Below are 21,655 nucleotides of genomic sequence, written 5' to 3'. Positions count from 1 at the left end.
CTGATTGATTGGTGGATGGCTGGAACCATCACAGTGTGGAGTCCTCCCATTAGTCTCATAGCTGATTGGCCATTGCCATCATGAGCTACTGGGTATGACATTGAGAAGCAGGTAGAGAATCCTGCCCAACCACCAGGCACCACTATTTACTATGTGGCTATAGTCAGCCGGTAAAAAGTAACTAAGTATGGGGTAGGTGTCTCCTCTGGATATACCCCATCTATGACTTACAGTAACAATTGAGACCACACCATCCAATCACAGACTGAATGTATAAATGCACTGTGCTCAATCTGTGGCATCACCATGCACTCACACACTAACCTGCTACATAGACGTGTGACTTCTCTGTGCTCACTTTGTGACATCACCAAAAATGACAGACTACCCAGAGCATAGAGTCTGATGGCACTGTGCTCACTCTGACATCACCTGTCACAGACTAACCTGCTACACTGACTGTGTGACTGAACTGTTCTCACTCTGTGACACCACCACACTACACCAGACTAACCTGCTACATAGAATGTGTATCTTCATTGTGCTACTGTAATTCTAACCTCACCAATCACAGGGTGCAGTAACCTGCTACACAGACTGTGTGACATCACCATCTCACACAGTGACAGACTGTGACTGTGACCACACCCTACATAGATCTGCTTAGCTGCAATGGTTTAAATTGACCATTACAAATAGCTTCATATACTTAGAATTATAAGGCTCCGAATCATACTTACCTACTTTCTCTTAATCCTCCCCAGAAGCCCGGAGAGGAGAAGCAGTTGGGCTGTGATGGGGGTGGGGCCAGATGTTTTGCATAATTAGGCCCCACCCCCAATAGCCCCATGTGTTAGGTGTCTGACTGAAGTACATGAGTTTGAGTGTTTGAGTCCCAGTTGTGGCATGCTGATCAATGTGTGTTTTATATACAGGGAGATGTAACTGAATGACAAGGTGCACTTAACTAACACAATTGGAGCGATTCAATAGTTTTTTTGAGCGCCCAGTCTGATATTCAAATGTTCTGGGCGCTCATTAATTATTACCCTCTTCGCCGACTAAAAGACGAGGTTTAGTGGTCTAAAACGGCTAAACACGTCTTAATTTCTGGTTAGGACGCGCTATCTGCGGTTAACGCATCCTAACCTGGGTGTTTCAGTCACATTTCTGCTCGCGCACTCCTGAGTGCGCGCAGAAATGCCGGCACCATCGGCTGTCGCGCCCCGACAGAGCAACAATTGACTTGCTCTGTCGGGCGTCTAAAAAAAAAAAAAAGCTGCCAGCAGAACAATTGAATCTCCCCCAGACACTCACAGCTCACATGTTAAGTGTAGGAATATGTATAGTAGGTTTTGGGGCATAGCCAACCCCATGGCTAATCGTCAGTGCTGACCTATTCAATTAGTGGCCGATACCCCATGCATTATTTACCAGAGGGTGCAATTTTCCTCGCAGCTTTAGGAGCTGTGAGATTAAGTCCACAAAAACATGTACCTCTGGTAATTAACGCCTAGGAAATGTTATTCTTAATCAGTGGGTTACCACACATTACCAGAGGTTTTACTGGCCGGAGCTAATTGAATTGCTGCGGGCATCAAACCTGGAACTTTCCCCGAGCGGTAAAACCCACGCCTAATTGAATATGCCCTTTGTTTAAATCCCTAACTTTGGAGTGTGAAGTAGCTAATTTACTTCAAACAAGGGGAAACATTGATTAACATCAGAAACCATTGATGTATATGAATTATGAACCAATGTGTACAACTAAACAATGGGTTTTTTTTTACCAATGTTAAAAAAATTGTTTCTGACAGTGTTTCCTTTTGATGTCCCATCCCTAATCACCAACTAATCTGATATATAGACTGTGTGACTACACTGTGTTCACACTCTGGGCCTGATTCAGAGCCGGACGCTATTTGCGCTCGCTCGTTCAGACAAAGGGGTGGCTATTCAAATGAACCATTCGCACTTTGCGGTCTGTTCACGCCTCTATGTCTGAACGAGCGAACAAAACTTGCGGTCGTAATTTTGAAAAAGACGCCCCCTGGCCGCTCGCACCATACGTCATGTCCGCTATTTAATAGATTAATCGAGTACATCGAACAGCGTATGAACTGCTCGCTATTCTTGTGGTTGGTTTTTCCTACCACAATCTTGTGAGCAGTTCTGACTATAAATCAACCAAGTGACGTGGTTAATGAAGCTCCTGTATTAATTATGCACACCCATAAAACGCCCGTTTTGACCTTTAAGCACGCCTGCGTTCTGATTTCCACTCCCAGTTTTCAAGCACCTTCCCCTGTTACCACCCACATACGCCTCCTCCTGTCACTCAAAATAGCAGGCATTCGCTATTCAGCGAACAAATGATTTTCGGCTGCACTGACTGGTTCGCGCATGCGTATTAAAATCCGTACGCATGCGCAGTTGTGCGAACATCGGTCGGAACGACCGAGCGGCCGCTTACGAGTGGCTCTGAATCAGGCCCTCTGTGACATTACTCTCCAGTCACAGACTAAAGGGGCCCAGACTAAAGAGGCGCTTTTCCCGATTCCCCGATCCATCAGAGAATCGAGGAAATTATGCATGTTAAAAGTCCCCGATTTGCTGATCATTTTCGGTTTTTGACCGGGGATTTGAGATCTTTCATCATGTTGAATATTCCTGGTCCATGACCCTGCCATTGGCAGAACTTTTGGAATTCCCCCAATCCATCATTGATGTATGGGGGTCATAACCTGCTACATAGATTGTGTGACTGCGCTGTGCCCACTCTGTGACATCACTCTCCAGTCAGACTAGCCTGCTACATACAGTAGATTGTGTGACTGCACTGTGCCCACTCTGTGACATCACTCTCCAGTCAGACTAGCCTGCTACATACAGTAGATTGTGTGACTGCACTGTGCCCACTCTGTGACATCACTCTCCAGTCAGACTAGCCTGCTACATACAGTAGATTGTGTGACTGCACTGTGCCCACTCTGTGACATCACTCTCCAGTCAGACTAGCCTGCTACATACAGTAGATTGTGTGACTGCACTGTGCCCACTCTGTGACATCACTCTCCAGTCAGACTAGCCTGCTACATACAGTAGATTGTGTGACTGCGCTGTGCCCACTCTGTGACATCACTCACCAGTCAGACTAGCCTGCTACATACAGTAGATTGTGTGACTGCACTGTGCCCACTCTGTGACATCACTCTCCAGTCAGACTAGCCTTCTACATACAGTAGATTGTGTGACTGCGCTGTGCCCACTCTGTGACATCACTCTCCAGTCAGACTAGCCTGCTACATACAGTAGATTGTGTGACTGCACTGTGCCCACTCTGTGACATCACTCTCCAGTCAGACTAGCCTGCTACATACAGTAGATTGTGTGACTGCGCTGTGCCCACTCTGTGACATCACTCTCCAGTCAGAGTAGCCTGCTACATACAGTAGATTGTGTGACTGCACTGTGCCCACTCTGTGACATCACTCTCCAGTCAGACTAGCCTGCTACATACAGTAGATTGTGTGACTGCGCTGTGCCCACTCTGTGACATCACTCTCCAGTCAGACTAGCCTGCTACATACAGTAGATTGTGTGACTGCACTGTGCCCACTCTGTGACATCACTCTCCAGTCAGACTACCCGTAAATTTAATGGGGTATTTATGGGGTAGCACCAACTACATTAAATGACAAAGGAGAGAACAATATGTTCCCTTTATAACCCTATTAAAATTTTAAATAGAAATATTTACTACAGTCTGCTGTCCGAAGTAAGACCTATAAGTCCTGAAAAATATAATATAAAATGTATTTTGGGTTACTAGGTAATAACATTATAGTTCTTCCCATTTAAGTAAAACACAGTATTAATGTACAAATTGGTTTGGCCCTGAAGCAGTAAAACTCCTCTATGCATGCAATGTAAATCTTGCCTTATGTAGTGACGTCTTTATTGGAGACACGGTTGTATGTCACATACAGTCTCTCGACAAGCTTAGGGAGTTGTGCACAGTATATATTATATATTGCCCCCCTGGACTTATGCATACAGGACAGCCTGTGACATTACAGCCTCCCCTGCCCACTAGTTGAACCCCCTATACTATTGCATTTAAAGATTTTTAGTCTTATTAGGAAAGATAAATATATATATATATATATATATATATATATATATTAGGGATGTGCAGGCTCGGATAGGTTCGAGTTTGCACGTGGAGTTCGGATTTTTCCCTCCAAAAAAACGGAACTCAGAACGAGGCAAAACGTCATCTTACATGGACGAACATCATCATTCCTGGTCTTTTGTCCAGGAATGATGATGTTCGTCCATGTAAGATGACGTTTTGCCTCGTTCTGAGTTCCGTTTTTTTGGAGGGAAAAATCCGAACTCCACGTGCAAACTCGAACCTATCCGAGCCTGCACATCCCTAATATATATATATTCTCCACACTGCGGATGGCACTCAAAGGACTTAACAGGTATTACTACAACATATTTATTCCAATTAATAAGGCTAGAGAATGGCATAATTCCCAACATTTGAACTTTATATTTCAGTACAGTGTGTTTTTCCCACCAAGAAAAGGGATCTTGGCCTGGTCATGTACCTCCCAACAACCCTAGAAAGCAAGGCAAAAATGTTGTGTGACAGTCCCCTAAAATAAGTGCTACAGATGTGCCCCTTATACACCTAGCCTTAATATGGCGGCACCCAGAGTGGGTGAGCTGCAAGGTTCTTTGTGACTCTGCTAGCACACCTTACCTAGATTAAAATGTAACTTTTATTATTGGATATAGGTCTCTGTGACGAGCAGTTACTGAATGTACATAAGACAAACATACATGTGAAGATATAAACAAATATATCAGTGCTCAGTGCATATAACACAAACAGTGTGAATATTCACCTTTAGTGAATAGCGGCGATAATAACAAAACATACATAACAATCATAAGTGTACTGACATAAAATTAAAATGCACCATAGAAAAACAGAGGTACCCCGTGAGCGGTGCCTGACGCGCGTTTCTCAAAGGAAGAAAGAAAGCCCCCGGTGAAACGCGCGTCAGGCACCACTCACGGGGTACCTCTGTGCGCACAGGGGACCCCTGCACCTTCAGACCGACACAACAGTGGGAATACTCCTGAGCAGGTACTTTACTCATCTCACTGTTCTCTCACCAGCCGCTGCGGAGATCCACGTCTTGCGCTGCTTAGCAACAAGACCTGTGACTCCTGCAAACGTTGGCAGCAGAAACAGTCTGCTAGTATTTTTCACTGTGCTATTGCACGGGGCTCTCATCACCAGTCTGCTGTTTACATGACTGGTGAAAGCAGACCTCAGTGTATTTAAGTGCACAGCCTTTACCATTTCTCTTCCAGATATACATGACATTAGCAATACAGACATTACCTTACCTCTCGCAGTTTACTGAGGGACGCCTCATTAATTATTTTGAGTCCTATTTATGGAACAATTTGTGGTCTGTTTCTATGGTGCATTTTAATTTTATGTCAGTACACTTATGATTGTTATGTATGTTTTGTTTTTGTTATTATCGCCGCTATTCACTAAAGGTGAATATTCACACTGTTTGTGTTATATGCACTGAGCACTGATATATTTGTTTATATCTTCACATTTATGTTTGTCTTATGTACATTCAGTAACTGCTCGTCACAGAGACCTATATCCAATAATAAAAGTTACGTTTTAATCTAGGTAAGGTGTGCCCCAACTAATAGGAGTACTGTTTCCTCTTTTTCCTTGTCGATAACCTTTATTCTGCTCCGAGGGTGCACCCTTACTTTGACACTTAGTCAATGTATATGATACATTTTTTAAAAAAGGTCTCTTTGGAATTATTATTTTTCCATTGTTATTCTTTCATTATTTTTCATTATTATTCCTTCACTATCCTGAGGAGTATTTAGATTCTCATTTTTTACCCTAGTGTGGTGTATTATTTAATTTCTATTCTCTTTCCTACTTACCGTTTCCCCTTCTACTTCTTATTTTCTCGCCTTATTTACAAGAATTGACTCTGCTAGTACCAAGCGTCTTTTCATGTCTTATTCACCCCACAAATACATTTAGTCGCAATGTGATGTAACTAAGTCGCACCACTGATATGCGACACTTGTATATCTGTGTGCGAATGAGTCTGAATCTGTATACGAAGCACAACGGAAAGCGGCGTGGGAAAAAGCTGTGGCTGATGCATTGTAGCACTTCGTGTTGCATATCAAATTTATCAGCACAGTCTCCTGGTGCATCTGAGCCACGGTATACGTTCAGGAAGCCGGCGGACAGAATGCCGACTGCCGGCTTCCAGACACCTGTCATTTGACAGACGTCGGGAGACTGGCGCCCGGCATCCCGATCGAGCGGAAGCTTGGCGCCGCAGCGGACAGCCGCGGGTGAGGTGAGGGTTAGGTTTAGGGCTCCCGGGAGGACTTAGGGTTAGGCACTCCCCCGGGAGGGTTAGGTTTAGGCTAGGGGAAGGGAGGGTTAGGCACCCTCGGGGGGAGGTTAGGGTTAGGAACCCCCTCTGGGGATTTAGGTTTAGGCGGCGGAGAAGGGGAGGTTAGGTTTAGGCACTGGGGGGGAAGGTTAGGGTTAGGCACCCTAAAGGAGGGTTAGGGGGTAGATCAGGTTAGTCAATACTTACCTAGGGAAGATCAGGATTTCTTCCTCTGTCGGCCAGGCGCTGTAGGGATTTGAACCGCCGGCAAAGGGTACAGCGGTAATTCATACCGATTCCCTTAGCCACATATCATTGTGACTAAAACGCAATTTTTGCCGAAAAAAGATGCAAAAAAAAAGGCTTGGTACCAGCAGAGACGCACAGCACCTGGTTCGCCGAAAGGGGCTGTTTGGCGCAAGTGCAGCAATAGTGTATGAGGATACATCTGTACCACGCTGAAATTGGGACAGTCGGTAGCTATGCACAGTGGGTTTAGCATAGTGGGTAAAAACCTGCCTCTTGCCCCGCCCCTGCGATGCACTAATACCAGGGCAGCTGGCACTTACGTCTGCACATGTGATCCATAGTGTTAGTGGTCAGTCATCGCTATAGCTACAACGATTGACCTGCATCATGGACAAGGCTTTGATTCCCAACCATTGTTTCACACATTTCTGTTTGCTTTATTCCACTACTGTATATGAAAATCCTTAAAATACTGCTACATAATCGTTAGTTACTATTGTATATTGCACGTACAGTAGGTTACTCATGGATGGCTGAATGGTCCTCTTCCCACCTAGAGCATGTATGTATATTCATTCCTCTTTGATGAATCCAGGACATTAAGGGATATATCTAACCAAGGAATAAAACACCAAACTAGTTTCATACATAAGGCCATATTCAATTAGCCTCCGAAAACGTGTGTAATGTTCTCTTATTTCATTCGAATTTACCGCCAGGCCAAAGCAGGTAAACCACTGCTTCCCCTCACAGCCATTAGCCATCAGCTGCTAATGTGCCCTTTAGACACACACATCTGATCACACTACGCACCTGTTTTACCATCCGTCTGCCAGCCCTGTCAGGATAGTATGACTGATATGAGGTGCAGTTTATTGGCTGTAAGGGGAAGCAATGATCTACCTGCTCTGGCCTGGCAGGAAATTAGAATGTAATAGAGAAAATTACACACGTGAGAGGTCTTGTTACCTTACTTATTGAACCACCCCATTCACGGCGCTTCACTTTTTCCATATTTTGTTATGTTACAGCCTTATTCCAAGATAGAATAAATTCATTTTTGTCCTCAAAATTCTACACACAATACCCCATAATGACAATGTGTAAAAAGCTGTTTTGAGATTTTTGCTAATTTAATTAAAAAAAAAAAAATAAGAAATCATATGTACATAAGTATTCACGGCCTTTGCTCAATACTTTGTTGATGCACCTTTGGTAGCAATTACAGCCTCAAGTATTTTTGAATATGATGTCACAAGCTTGGCACACCTATTTTTGGGCAGTTTCGCCCATTCCTCTTTGCAGCACCTCTCAAACTCCATCAGGATGGATGGGAAGCGTCGGTGCACAGCCATTTTCAGATCTCTCCAGAGATGTTCAATTGGATTCAAGTCTGGGCTCTGGCTGGGCCACTCAAAGACATTCACAGAGTTGTCCTGAAGCCACTCCTTTGATATCTTGGCTGTGTGCTTAGGGTCGTTGTCCTGCTGAAAGATGAACCGTCGCCCCAGTCAGAAGTCAAGAGCACTCTGGAGCAGGTTTTCATCCAGGATGTCTCTGTACATTACTGCATTCATCTTTCCCTCTATCCTGACTAGTCTTCCAGTTCCTGCCGCTGAAAAACATCCCCACAGCTTGATGCTGCCACCACCATATTTCACTGTAGGGATGGTATTGGCCTGGTGATGAGAGGTGCCTGGCTTCCTCCAAACATAACACCTGGCATTGACACCAAAGTGTTAAATCCTTGTCTCATCAGACCAGAACATTTTGTTGGTCTGAGAGTCCTTCAGGTGCATTTTGGCAAACTCCAGGCGGGCTGCCATGTGCTTTTTGCTAAGGAGTGGCTTCCGTCTGGCCACTCTAAGACACAGGCCTGATTGGTGGATTGCTGCAGAGATGGTTGTCCTTCTGGAAGGTTCTCCTCTCTCCACAGAGGAATGCTGTAACTCTGACAGAGTGACCATTGGGTTCTTGGTCACCTCCCTGACTAGGGTCCTTCTCCCACGATCGCTCAGTTTAGACGGCCGGCCAACTCTAGGAAGAGTCCTGGTGGTTCTGAACTTCTTCCATTTACGGTTGATGGAGGCCACTGTGCTCATTGGGACCTTCAAAGCAGCAGATATTTTTCTGTACCCTTCCCCAGATTTGTGCCTCGAGACAATCCTGTCTCGGAGGTCTAGAGACAATTCCTTGGACTTCATGCTTGATTTGTGCTCTGACATGCACTGTCAAGTGTGGAACCTTTATAGACAGGTGTATGCCTTTCAAAATCACGTCCAAACAACTGAATTTACCACAGGCAGACTCCAGTTAAGCTGTAGGTATTTCTACTTCAGGGTCCATAGGGTATCCACAGGATACCTTGGGGTATAGGTGTGACGTCAGTCGCAGGGCACCAAAGAGTTAAGCTTTCAGCCTCCCAGGATGCACTAGGTCCCCCTCCTATACCCCGCCCCCGGGCCAAGGTACCTCAGTTTAGTTTGGTGCCCGGCCGGCGTCGGGTGCACCTGTCGGAGTGGGGGCTAGAAGAGCCCCTGAAGCTTTCTTCAGTGCAGCTGTGGCTGCACATCTGGATGTTACAGCATGGACAGTCAGTCCTGACGTCCATGCTGTCTTCCCTACACCCCCGCCGGTACCAGAACGCCGGTACCGATCCGGGGATGCTGGTGAGCATCTGGGGTCACAGCTAGCAGTGACCCCAGATGTTCCGGACCGTGGCCGGATCCAAGGGGGACAAAGGTAAGCAGCGGGGTCCCGCGGTGGGTCCCCGCTGGTCACATGGTCCTGAGTCCCCAGGCAGGGGGCTCCCTGGGGACTGGCTGCAGCGTGGAGCCAGGTACTGAACCTGCGCTTTCCACTACCCCCTGGGACAGCGGACTGCAGCAGAGCGGTAGCGCTGCGGCGTCCCAGGGGTTAAATGCATGCCAGGGGAGCGCACCTTCCCTGTCTCACAGCCGGCGCCTCCCCCGCTGCACACAGCCCTCTCTGCACTGTGCTGACTGGTCCTGTGTCAGCGCTCCTCCCCCAGGCCAGCTGCTCTCTGTTCCTCGGCGGCCATCTTCTCTGCAACGCATGGTGAACGCTGCTGGAAGTCTGGAAGGAAGCATCGTGGTCTGGGTCCCCCCGCATACCTCTCCTCCGCTGTGGCTCAGGTCTGTGTATGCAGCGCTGTGTCCTACCAGGCCCTGTGTCTGTGTAGTTGAGTGATCAGCGCTGTTAGTGCAGGAATTGTTATTTCTCTGCATTGTATGTGACTGTGCTAGCGCTGCCTGTAACTTTTCTTCTCTAAACTGTCAGCTTTATTACTGTCCCTGTTCTTTCTGCTAAAGCCCTTGCGGTGCGGTGCTGCAGGGTGGTCTCTCGCCTATTTAATACTTAATTGGTGAGAGAGGTCACATACGTGGTGCCATCATGTCTGAAAGTGATTTTCCCCTCCGGCTACAGTGTACCACGTGCAAAGTACCATTAGCGGAGGGGGAGGGTAGCGCGGAGGGCCTTTGCCGGCAGTGTTTGTCCATGGCGCGGCCTATTACGGTTACAGCACCGGTACAGGAGCCGCCCTGGGCTTTTTTCGCTCAGGCGTTAACAGCTTTAGTGGGCCAGTTAGCTCCGCAGCCCGCGTTTACTCCGATGGGTTTGTCCCAGCAGTCTGTGGTGTCGTCACCCATGCAGGGGTTCCCACGACAATTGGTGGTACCCCACAGTCTCCCTATTTCCCCGCTCCCGGGTTCTCAGGAGCCAGCGTGGGTTAACTCCCTGACGAGTTCTGTACAGCACTTGTCGGATGTGTTGCAAGGGGAGTCTGTGATGCGGCCTCATAAAAGGCCGGTGGCGTCTCTGTCCGCTCCTTATGAGGATGACGAAGGGACGTCTGATGATGGGGAGATTCTGGATCCTTACGATCAGGAACCTCTCCATACTAAGGACGCTGATGCTAAGTCCAAAGTATATATTCCTGGACTTATTCGGGCGGTCCGCACAGCCTTGGTGATTGAGGACGAAGTTCCACCAGCGGCTAAATCTAAGTATGCCTTTTTCAAAGATGTGAAGGGCGATGCCACAGTCTTTCCTCTTTCGGGTCAGTTGGTGGACCATTTAGAGGAGGCGTGGAAACAACCTGGCAAAAGATACCAGCCGCAGAGACGCCTGGCGGTGGCTTATCCGTTCGCGGATAATTATTTTGCTAAGTGGGAATCCCCTCCACAGGTGGATTCTCACGTGACCCGTCTTGTCCGTAGTGCCACATTGCCGATGCCATCCATGTCCTCCCTTAAGGATGCTACGGACCGCAAGGTAGAAATCTGCCTGAAGTCCGCTTATTCCCTTGCAGGGGGGGCAGCACGGCCGGCTATGGCCATTTGCTGGGTTGCCAGAGCGATGGAGCGCTGGGCGGATTCATTAGAGGCTTCTTTTGAATCCGACTGTCCGGCCGAACAGGCGGAGTTGATTGGCAATCTCCGTGATTCGGCCACCTACATCAACGAGGCGGCTCTATACATTAGTACTCTGGTGTCTAGAATTTCTTCAGCAGCGGTAGCTGCTCGTCGCACCTTGTGGCTGCGATCCTGGAAGGCGGACGCAGATTCCAAGAAAGGTCTGGAAGCGTTACCGTTTACCGGAGAAGTTCTCTTCGGTCCGGATCTGGATAAGATTGTGGCCACGCTGGCGGCAGCCAAATCTGCTTGTCTCCCGTCGGCCGCTGCTCCTTCTGGTTCTGGACCATCGTCCTTTCGGTCATCTAGGGCCCAGGGCAGGCCCAAACCACAGTCGTTTCCTCGACAGGCTGGCCCTAAGAAATCGGTCAAGCCCCGGAAACAGGCATGGAGTACCAGACGTCCGGCCCCCAAGCCAGATGACAAGCCTGCGGCCTGACGGTCCGGGTCTCCCCTTGGGGGATCCCAGGGTGGGAGGCCGCCTGCTGCAGTTCTCCCGGTGTTGGTCGTTCACTACGACAGACACTTGGGTTCTGGAGGTGGTCTCCCACGGGTACGCCCTCTCCTTCCGGCACAGACCCCCGGCTCGATTCTTCACCACGGGTCTACCATCAGACCGGAACAAGGCTACGGAGCTGCGGAAGGTATTGCACACTATGCTCCAGGCTGGAGTTATAGTGCCTGTTCCATTCTGCCAGAGGGCCAGGGTTTCTATTCAAATCTATTTTTGGTACAGAAACCCAATGGGTCATATTGTCCGATTCTCAACCTCAAAGCACTCAACAAGTCTTTGCAGGTCCCGAAGTTTCGGATGGAGACCCTACGGTCCATCATTCTGGCGCTGGAACCTGGGGACTACATGGTGTCATTGGACATACAGGACGCTTACCTGCATGTCCCTATTCTTTTGCGCCATCAAGAGTTCCTTCGGTTTGCAATCCGCAGCGACCACTTCCAGTTTCGGGCGTTACCTTTTGGCCTGGCGACAGCACCACGTGTTTTCACCAAGGTGATGGCGGTCATGGCGGCTTCTCTGCGGCTGCAAGGAGTCCGCATGTTGCCGTACTTGGACGACCTGTTATTGGTGGCAGGATCTCCAGAGCTCCTGTTACACCACTTGGACCTGACCATTGCACTGCTGCAACGGCACGGCTGGCTAATCAACTGGCAGAAGTCCACTCTAATCCCGTCTCGGAGGATTCTGCATCTTGGAGCCTTATTGGGCTCGGGACAGCAAAGGATCTTCGTGACGGAGGACAAGATCTCTGCTTTACAGTCAAGGGTGCGCAGTTGTCTGCACAGCCGCCGGGTGTCCTTACACTCGGCAATGAGGTTACTGGGCTCCATGGTGTCGGTGTTCGACATGGTGGAATACGCCCAGTTTCACTCCAGACCTCTGCAGCACCTGATCCTGTCCAAGTGGAACGGGCTGCCTCAGTCTCTGAAGTTCCAGACGATTGTGCTCACCCCGGAGGTTCGCCTGTCCCTTGCGTGGTGGTTAAAGACGACCCACCTCAACAAGGGACGTCCGTTCTGGGTTCCAAATTGGGTCCTGTTGACAACGGACGCCAGTCTTCGGGGCTGGGGAGCAGTTTCGGGTCCACACTTGTTCCAGGGCAGGTGGACGCCGACAGAAGCGGAGCTTCCAATAAATATCTTGGAACTCCGTGCGGTCTTCAATGCTCTCCTGCAGGCACAGCGGTTTCTCCAGGGTCACCCGGTGCAGGTCCAGTCGGACAATGCTACCACCGTGGCCTACATAAACAGGCAAGGAGGAACTCGCAGTCGGGCGGCTCTCGTAGAGGTCTCTCGGATCCTGGTTTGGGCGGAGCGCAATCTTCCGGCCATATCAGCGGTCTTCATCCCGGGAGTGCTAAATTGGGAGGCGGACTTTCTAAGTCGCCAGGACGTTCATCCAGGGGAATGGTCCCTGCACCCGGACGTTTTTCAACTACTGGTGGACAGGTGGGGTCTTCCAGAAATCGACCTCATGGCGTCCCGGCACAACAACAAGTTGGCGTCTCTGGTGGATGCTCTGTCCGTCCGGTGGACGTTCAGGTTCGCATACCTGTTCCCTCCGGTCTCCCTTCTTCCACGGGTAATCCGGAAATTCAAACAGGAAGGAGGGACGCTCCTGTTGATAGCTCCCGCGTGGCCCAGACGGCACTGGTTCTCAGACCTTCAGGGTCTGTCCGTGGACAGTCCTCTGCGGTTGCCGCTTCGACCGGACCTTCTGTCTCAGGGTCCTTGTCTTCACCCGGACCTGACTCTGCTGTCTTTGACGGCGTGGCTGTTGAGACGGCCATGCTGAGGTCCCGGGGGTTTTCCAGCTCTGTGGTGCGTACCATGTTACGAGCTCGGAAACCGTCTTCCGCGAGGATATACCATCGCGTGTGGCATACGTTCTTCCAGTGGTGTCGACCGAGAGGTTATGCACCGCGGGAGTTTCGTCTGTCTCGGATTCTCGCCTTCCTGCAAGCGGGACTAGATCATGGGCTTCGCCTTGCTTCTTTGAAGGTACAGGTTTCGGCCCTATCTGTCTGGTTTCACCGTAGGATTGCTACAATCCCGGATGTGCGCACCTTTATGCAAGGTGTTCTCCGTATTCAGCCGCCCTTGTTCCACCTGTGGCGCCTTGGGATTTGGCTGTGGTCCTGAGGGCTCTCCAAGGACCGCCGTTTGAACCACTGGGCTCAGTGGATATTAAATGGCTAACAGCTAAGACTGTTTTCCTTTTGGCCATTGCTTCGGCCAGACGTGTTTCTGAGTTAGGGGCTCTTTCTTGTAGACCCCCTTTCTTGGTTTTTCATGGGAACAGGGCAGTGCTCCGCACTCGGCCCGAGTTTCTTCCCAAAGTTGTTTCCCAGTTTCATGTTAACGAGGAAATAGTTGTTCCGGCCTTTAGCTCACCGGGTCTTTCCGTGGGTGAGGCCTCTTTGGATGTTGTGCGGGCCTTAAGGACTTATGTTGACCGCACTTCTTCGTTTAGGAAGTCGGACGCTTTGTTTGTCCTCTATGGCTTCCGTAAAAAGGGTTGGCCTGCTTCAAAGCAAACTTTGGCAGCCTGGATCCGTATGGCTATTTCTGAAGCTTATCTTCATGAAGGCCTACCGGTCCCTCCTTCTCTGAAGGCTCATTCCACTAGGTCTGTGGGTCCTTCGTGGGCAGCTCGACGTGGTGCCTCGGCAGTTCAGATCTGCAAGGCTGCTACGTGGTCCTCTGTCCATACCTTCGTGAGGTATTACAGGTTTGACACCTTCGCCTCTCAGGATGCTTCCTTCGGGCGGCGGATTCTCCTTTCTGCACAGGAGCGTCCCCACCCTTAAAGGATACTGCTTTGGGACATCCCCAAGGTATCCTGTGGATACCCTATGGACCCTGAAGTAGAAAATATGAGATATGGTAAGAACTTACCCTTGTTATCTCTATTTCTACGAAGTCCATAGGGTTCCACAGGACTCCCGCCCTGTCGCACCTGTGCTGCAGATGGGCTCTACTCTGGTCACCGGTTTTCCGTCTCCCTCTGGTGAGAATGTGATTCTTGTATGTGTCCAGATCTTTGTTCTCTCTCTTCCTTCTCCTCCTCCGGCCTATGGCTTGGTAACTAACTGAGGTGCCTTGGCCCGGGGGCGGGGTATAGGAGGGGGACCTAGTGCATCCTGGGAGGCTGAAAGCTTAACTCTTTGGTGCCCTGCGACTGACGTCACACCTATACCCCAAGGTATCCTGTGGAACCCTATGGACTTCGTAGAAATAGAGATAACAAGGGTAAGTTCTTACCATATCTCATATTATCTCAAGGATGATTAGTGGTAACAGGATGGATCTGAGCTCAATTTTGAGCTTCATGGCAAAGGCCAAAAATACTTATTGTACATGTGATTTCTTAGGTGTTTTTTTTTTTTTTTACTAAATTTGCAAAAATCTCAAAAAAACTTTTTACACGTTGTCATTATGGGGTATTGTGTGTAGAATTTTGAGGACAAAAATGTATTTATTCCATTTTGGAATAAGGCTGTAACATAACAAAATGTGGAAAAAGTGACGCGCTGTGAATACTTTCCGGATGCACTGTATGGTATTGAGTGCGTATTACAGGAATTTATATTGCTGGAATAGGATTGTGTCACTGTGAATGTATTTCATTTAATTATGTTTGCAGTTTGCTACACTTCCTTGTGTTTCATATGTATTTTCTGAGAGGAATTGGCCAGATGTTCGCTCTACAATTGCAAGTGTTTAACAACTTTTTAAAGGATGAGGATGGCAGACATTCCTGAGTACAATGCAAAAAAATACCTCAATCAATGCGTGTTGGTGACATAAATCAATTTGAAACCATTGAATATTCATGCATAAAATGCTCGAGTGTCTGGTAGGATGATGCATTGTAATTACCCAGCTTTGTGGTATGCAAGACAGCTATCTCCATCATTTACATATTGATATATGAAGCGTTTCATTGTATTATATATTTTTGTGTATATACATTTTTTTATTATTATATTCTGCTCACAACTTGCTATTTACTTCTAAATTTGAAATTCAAATGCGGAAGTTTTGGCTCCTCTGTCTGCTTTGGCTCTTCTGTTGGCTTCTTGTGTGGGCTCTGTGCCTTGCAGGCTGGACACGTTGGCAAGATTAATGTACAGAGCTGGTGAGAACGGTTCATGAATCCAGATATGGGAGCTCACACTGCCCTACTTACATAATAAAAACTGCCAGACCAGCTCTGAAAAGAAAGTCAGTGTTATAACGTAAAGAAAAAATCTGTAATGTTTTTTTCTTAAATTGTATGTGCTTGAGGTCTCCCATTAGGTACCCTCTTTAACTGGTAATTGGTTTGTTCAGAAGATGAGACACGGGCCGTATTCAGTTAGCCGCGAAAAGTGCCGTTTGGAGAAAAGTTTTCTCTGATTTGCGCTTTTCGCCTATTTTCAAAGTATCTGCATATTCAATTCCCCGGAGTGTTCGCCTACGCGAAAACTCCATAGGCGAAAAAGTTTCTCCAGCAAGGGGAAAAATCCATATGTTGTGGTTCAAATGTGGGAACTTGGTTCAGAACCCTTTGGATACCCCTCCCCCCAATGACTAATAGGGTAAAAAAATAAAAATTAACTTAATTCACCCCCCCCCCCAAAAAAAGACGTCATTTTTGGGGCGAAAATAAAAAAAGTGGGGGGCCTGGTACTTTGGGTGGCTATATTGTTGGGACAGGTGTTTTTGGGATTGCATGAGGCTGCGGCTGGTGTATTTTTGCGATTTTTAAATCTCCATTTTAGAGACATCAGAATATACTAGTACCCATTTTCAGGTACCCCAAATTTAACTACGGTACTTATTTTTCAGAAAAAAACATTGCTTTCTATCATTTTCCCACACACATGCAAATATGAATATAACAGCCCATTGCAACAAATTAAGTTTACTAAATACCTTTATTAGGGCTATTACTACTATTCTATATTGGTTCCCAGGGTCACTGAAGCTTTTTATGGGGTACAGACTGGTTTCCCCCAATAAAGATGTCCTTTTTGCTAGTTTCACTTTGTAAAACATTCGCCTATCCGCGTTTTCGCCTGTTTTACAATTGAATAGGGGCGAAAAGCGGGGACGCGCATAGAGAAAACATTGCGTCAAAACAGGCGAATTCAATCCGTTTTTCGACAGACGGCACTTTTCGCGGCTAATTGAATTCTGCCGTTAGAAGGATATTTATCAATCCTTCTAAAGACAAATGGAGAACTTGCCCATAGCACCCAATCAGATTGTAGCTATCATTTATCAAGTACATTCTATAAGATGATGGCTAGAATCATGTGTCCGCTTTAGAAGTCATTTACACACAGTAACAATCATTAACAGCCAAGAGTGTTGAACATATTCACAGCGCAGCTGGTCTCTTGTGATGTCACTGCTGCCTGATTGTACAGAATCCACGTGGTTGGATCAGCTATGCATTGCTGGGTATCAAACACACACGTTTAACGTACAATAAAGACAGTTCCGATATCTCCTCCCTCTTATGATTTATTTTACACATACTGTACATTATACCAGGTCCCAGCATTATATCGCTTTAAATCGGCGCAATCACAGAAAAATGGTTGAGCTGACGCCACGCTGTGGGTGTTCCTAGTGCTTCTGAAGCACTAACTAACACCTCCTACCAATTAAAAGATGTTTTGGATGCTGTTTGGAAGATATGTATTATCTTCATGGTTCATATGAGTCATGCGATGGCTATTTATCTGTCTGTCCATATGTACTCAGTGAACAGGCACCACCCAGTTTTACTCTTCTTCCTTTGAATATGAACTAGAAGTGAATGCATAACTTGTTTAAGGCAAACCGCATGTAATGTAGACAGTCAACCATTGGGTCTTTAGCTGTTAAAAAGCTTAACGTTTCAACATGCTATGCCAGCCATTGCCATGAATGTAAATGTTCTAATCATTCTTGTCCTAACATCCCGCGGCAGCTCTGCTTAAATATTAAGTGAGATCGAGCAATTTCTGCCTCCACCATTAATGACAGCTGAATCACATCTTTAAGGAACAGTCTGTCATCCAGTACAACTATAAGAAATGGTACAGCACAGCAAGGCTGGGAGCTCTGTATCAGCTCATTGATATAAAATGCCTACATCATCACAGAGCAGTACTGCAGAACAAGATAGCAGAGACCGTCTCTGCTCCTTCATAGTGATGTAGGGTAAAGAAGCACCTCCCTCCTACAGCAAGTGTCTGACTGTTGTATTATGGGTAAAAACATGTTCAGCCAGTATTATGGGTAAAAACATGTTCAGCCAATCAAAATATTTTTATTTAAGTTATCAGTCAGCTAATTCTTGTTTTCCCAGCGTTAGCCAATCATTTGTTTGGATCACATAATCTTTGGTAATGAACAAAGACCTGTGATGTTGAGCATTGTGTTTTGAAGTCTGGCTTCTCTTTGAGGCTTCGGTAAAAATGTATGTAGAAATCATACCATTAATGATCTGAATCTGTCAAAACAAGTGTGTTTGGAAGTGGAGATATGTCTAGGCTGTTGACACATCAGCTCTCTGTTCTAAATATTTAGTGTCTCTAGTGCTCATAATATCTGATTAATGCTCTTCTTTAGTCAAAGTTGTTTTATGTCACATCGTCTACACGTTGACTTCTTGTCAACAGCTCTTAAAATATTCATTGTGAAAGTGAGGAACGTAAATCGGCTCCAAATATGGTGTAGTAGCTGGGTGAGTAAAGCTGTTTTGTGTGTTTGCCTTAGCTGACGGTGGAAACCCGCACAGATATAACTAAGAAAACATTGGCAGCTGTGAAACAGTTTATTGAGAAAAAGAAGAAGAAGATCCCTGGGGAAGAAAGTGAATCCTCCGTCACTTACGATGTGGTGCTAAGTCACCTGCAGCAGTCCCATGCTCACCTACAGACACTTGGCCATACTTTCCTTGACCACTTGAGAAGTTTGGAGCAGGTAAGACTTGATCCTTCAAATGCAAGGATGGACTTTGGTCCCTAAGCATTCTTCAGTAAGATTAATATGGTGTGCAGGTATACACTATAGCCTGCCATAAAGCTCATAAGCATACACTTGTTTTTGTTTTACAGAAAGTTCTATTTGTTGGCTGTTTTAAAGTATGGTATATTACAGCTAAATGTACAGGTTATCAGTAAAAAAAAAAAAAATATATATATATATATATATATATATATATATATATATTACAATTCCAAATCATGAAAACTAATTGGAATCTGCAGTATTATAAATGAAAGGTATAGTCTGCCCACCTTTTCTCTTAAGCCATCGGTATTCTGTCGACTGGTCGACATGAATAGGTCAACATTCAGCCAGTCAGCACATTCTGAATGCCAACAGTCAGATGGTCGACCACCAATATGTAGACACGTATTTAGGTCAAAATAGTTAAATGGTCGACACAGTCATAAGGTCGACATAATGGTGTTTTTGTTGATTTTTGGGGTTGGGGTAGGGCAGCTAAAATGACAAAAAATAGACGAGAGTTGTGTGTCGGGTTGTTAATCAACCTTTTCAATGTGTCTACATATTGGTGGTCGACCTAATGACCATATCAACCAGTCCCTACTTAGACATTCCGTGGCCATAAACTACAAACTACACGTATCCTTATGCATCTTTGCTGCAGTTGTGCTATAAAGCCCCTCTCTGCGTGCCAGGTCCTGTGAGACCCTGCTAGCGCAGAGTGCTTCTTTTTTGCCGAAAATGTGCACAAGCCGCAATACAATGCGACTAGTATGCACCAGTAGTCTGTGCTGTTTAATTTGATATGCGACACTTGTTTATCTGTGTATGACAGAGTCTGTGTGTTTCTATATAGGATGTGCTACAATGTAGCAGCGTGAGTTTTTTTCATTCCTAGTTCCGTTGTGCTTCATATACAGACTCAAGTGTCACATATCACATTAATCAGCACCGTATTGTGACTGAGACACATTTTCGGCAAAAAAAGACGCCCGGCGCTAGCAGAGTAGCACAGGACCTGGCTGCTCACTCACCCCAGGCAAGCGTGGCGTGTTGAGGCTAGGGGGTAAATTTACTAAAGTGAAAGTTTTTAGAAGTGAGTTTTAAAAGTGATGTTGCCCATAGCAACCAATCAGATTCTAGCTATTATCTTCTAGAAGGTGCTAGTTAAATGTTAAGTAGAATCTGATTGGTTGCTATGGGCAACATCACTTTTAAAACTCACTTCTAAAAACTCTCACTTTAGTAAATTTACCCCTAGATGTAAGAGAACACACCTGTATGTATAATCATAATAATAAAGAATTATTCATAAAAATACAGAGAATATTTATCGCCTAAGGGACTGTTCCATAAGATTATTTGGTAAAATAAATAGATGTGTAGCTTACACAGTGTCCTCTTCCTGTACTGTGACGTGGACGTCTCATTTTTATACTTACGCTGGATGGGGGATTTTTTGGACTTGAGACCAATTTATAGAAAGCATCTGTGACATAAAATTGATGTACAGGGACGCGGGTCACTTCTCATTGGAAATCTGTACGGAGCCTTTTTCATTTTGGTTGCCACGCTTGTGATCAAGTGATATGATGCGTTCCATTACCAGCCATTGTGCAGTGGGTTTATACAGCCATGTAATAGTCCCATCACACTACAGCAACACAGCAGGCCATGGTGTCAGAAATAGTCACAGTAGCTCCAGGATACTTCAATGCCTTGTAAGTTTGAATTGTGATCATCGAGAACCTCGTTGTCTCATTATTGAGAGATGTCACTGTCCTGGAATATAACTTTGCTCAGCATTACACTTAAAAGCCAGAAATGAGTTTTTCAATGTCACGTTAAGGTTCAGTTTTTTTCCTGCATATAGTTTTCTACAGAAACAGCGCTCATGTCTGTTGTCTATTACTGCAGCAGTGGGGAGTGTAGACTAGCAAATAATTCAATTGATAAAGGTCCAGGGTCCTAGGATCTGACTCTGAGTCACACCCAAACGCCAATGCTCACGTAGTTGAGAAATTATTTGCAACTGCTCATGCGTGAAAATTTTTGAAAACCTTTATTACACAGGGCATTACACAGATTTGCACGCACACAGGCGCTGTTGCGATCAAGACGGTCGGTATCAGAATAATTTATGAAAAGTGATGGATGTTCTTAGGCAGTGACTGGCAGGTGGCCAGTAGTGCACCACAAATGGTCCGTTCGACGGGATTTGTTATAGGAGTGTCACGGGCGGGTCACTGCATGCGGGTGTGCTCCCATCCGCATGGCAGCTAGCATAGGAGGCCATGGCCAGCCACAGACGCTGCACTTGCCATAGAGATGGAGCGGCTGATGGTGACGTATAAGGACGCAGCGATCAGCATTACACCGTACACAAACGCTGACAGTGGGCGCCTCACCCCTTGCACATGTGATCACACGGTTGTACACAGGGGAAGGACTTTGATGCGGCATTTGCATAAACTCGCCGATGGGGCGACCGCCAATACACGCGGCTGTGTGTGCTTTTACGCCCAACTTAGAATCGGGCCCACATATGTCATCACAGTGGACCCGAGAGGACCATGGAGGTCTGACTCGCTGTGGTTAGTGTTCAAACTGGGGAAACTGGGATTCTCTCTCATTACTGGGTCGGCATGGCAATCTTATGTAATCACATGTATTTACCTGTATGGCGTGCTTTAGTCCATCACGACTGTACGCAGCCAGTGACCGTCTCTCTTATTTACTTTACAGGAGCGCGAGCAGAAATATTCTTACCTATACGATCTGTCGAGATCGGAGAAGGAGAAGCTGCGGAGCCTGGCAATCGCCCTGTGCCTGGATGGGCAGTGTCTGAGCACCGTACAGACGTTGCTGGAAGTGTCCGTGGGCGATTTAGGAATAGTTCCAAAAGATATAGTGCAGCGCGCTACGGAGATGATCATCGCCTCGCTGAGGTAATCGCATTCATATGCAAATTAGGGTCCATTTGTA

The 21,655-nt window shown here is 46.6% G+C and overlaps 1 protein-coding gene across 4 annotated transcripts in view; it reads left to right on the top strand.

Annotated features, from left to right (window-relative positions):
- The window catches only part of NBAS (NBAS subunit of NRZ tethering complex), an 890,452-nt gene that overhangs the window by 587,542 nt on the left and 281,255 nt on the right, over positions 1–21,655 (top strand). For all 4 annotated transcript variants that reach the window (XM_088451840.1, XM_088451839.1, XM_088451841.1 and 1 more), the window contains 2 exons: positions 18,434–18,640; positions 21,416–21,618. In XM_088451840.1, the coding sequence (XP_088307966.1) occupies positions 18,434–18,640; positions 21,416–21,618 (410 nt within the window). The remainder of the gene's footprint in view (positions 1–18,433; positions 18,641–21,415; positions 21,619–21,655) is intronic.

The sequence above is a fragment of the Taudactylus pleione genome, unplaced genomic scaffold (genome assembly GCF_031769625.1).
Source record: "Taudactylus pleione unplaced genomic scaffold, aTauple2 ptg000030l, whole genome shotgun sequence".
In the NCBI taxonomy this organism is placed as follows: domain Eukaryota; kingdom Metazoa; phylum Chordata; class Amphibia; order Anura; family Myobatrachidae; genus Taudactylus; species Taudactylus pleione.
This window is presented reverse-complemented; position numbering and strand designations above follow the sequence as displayed.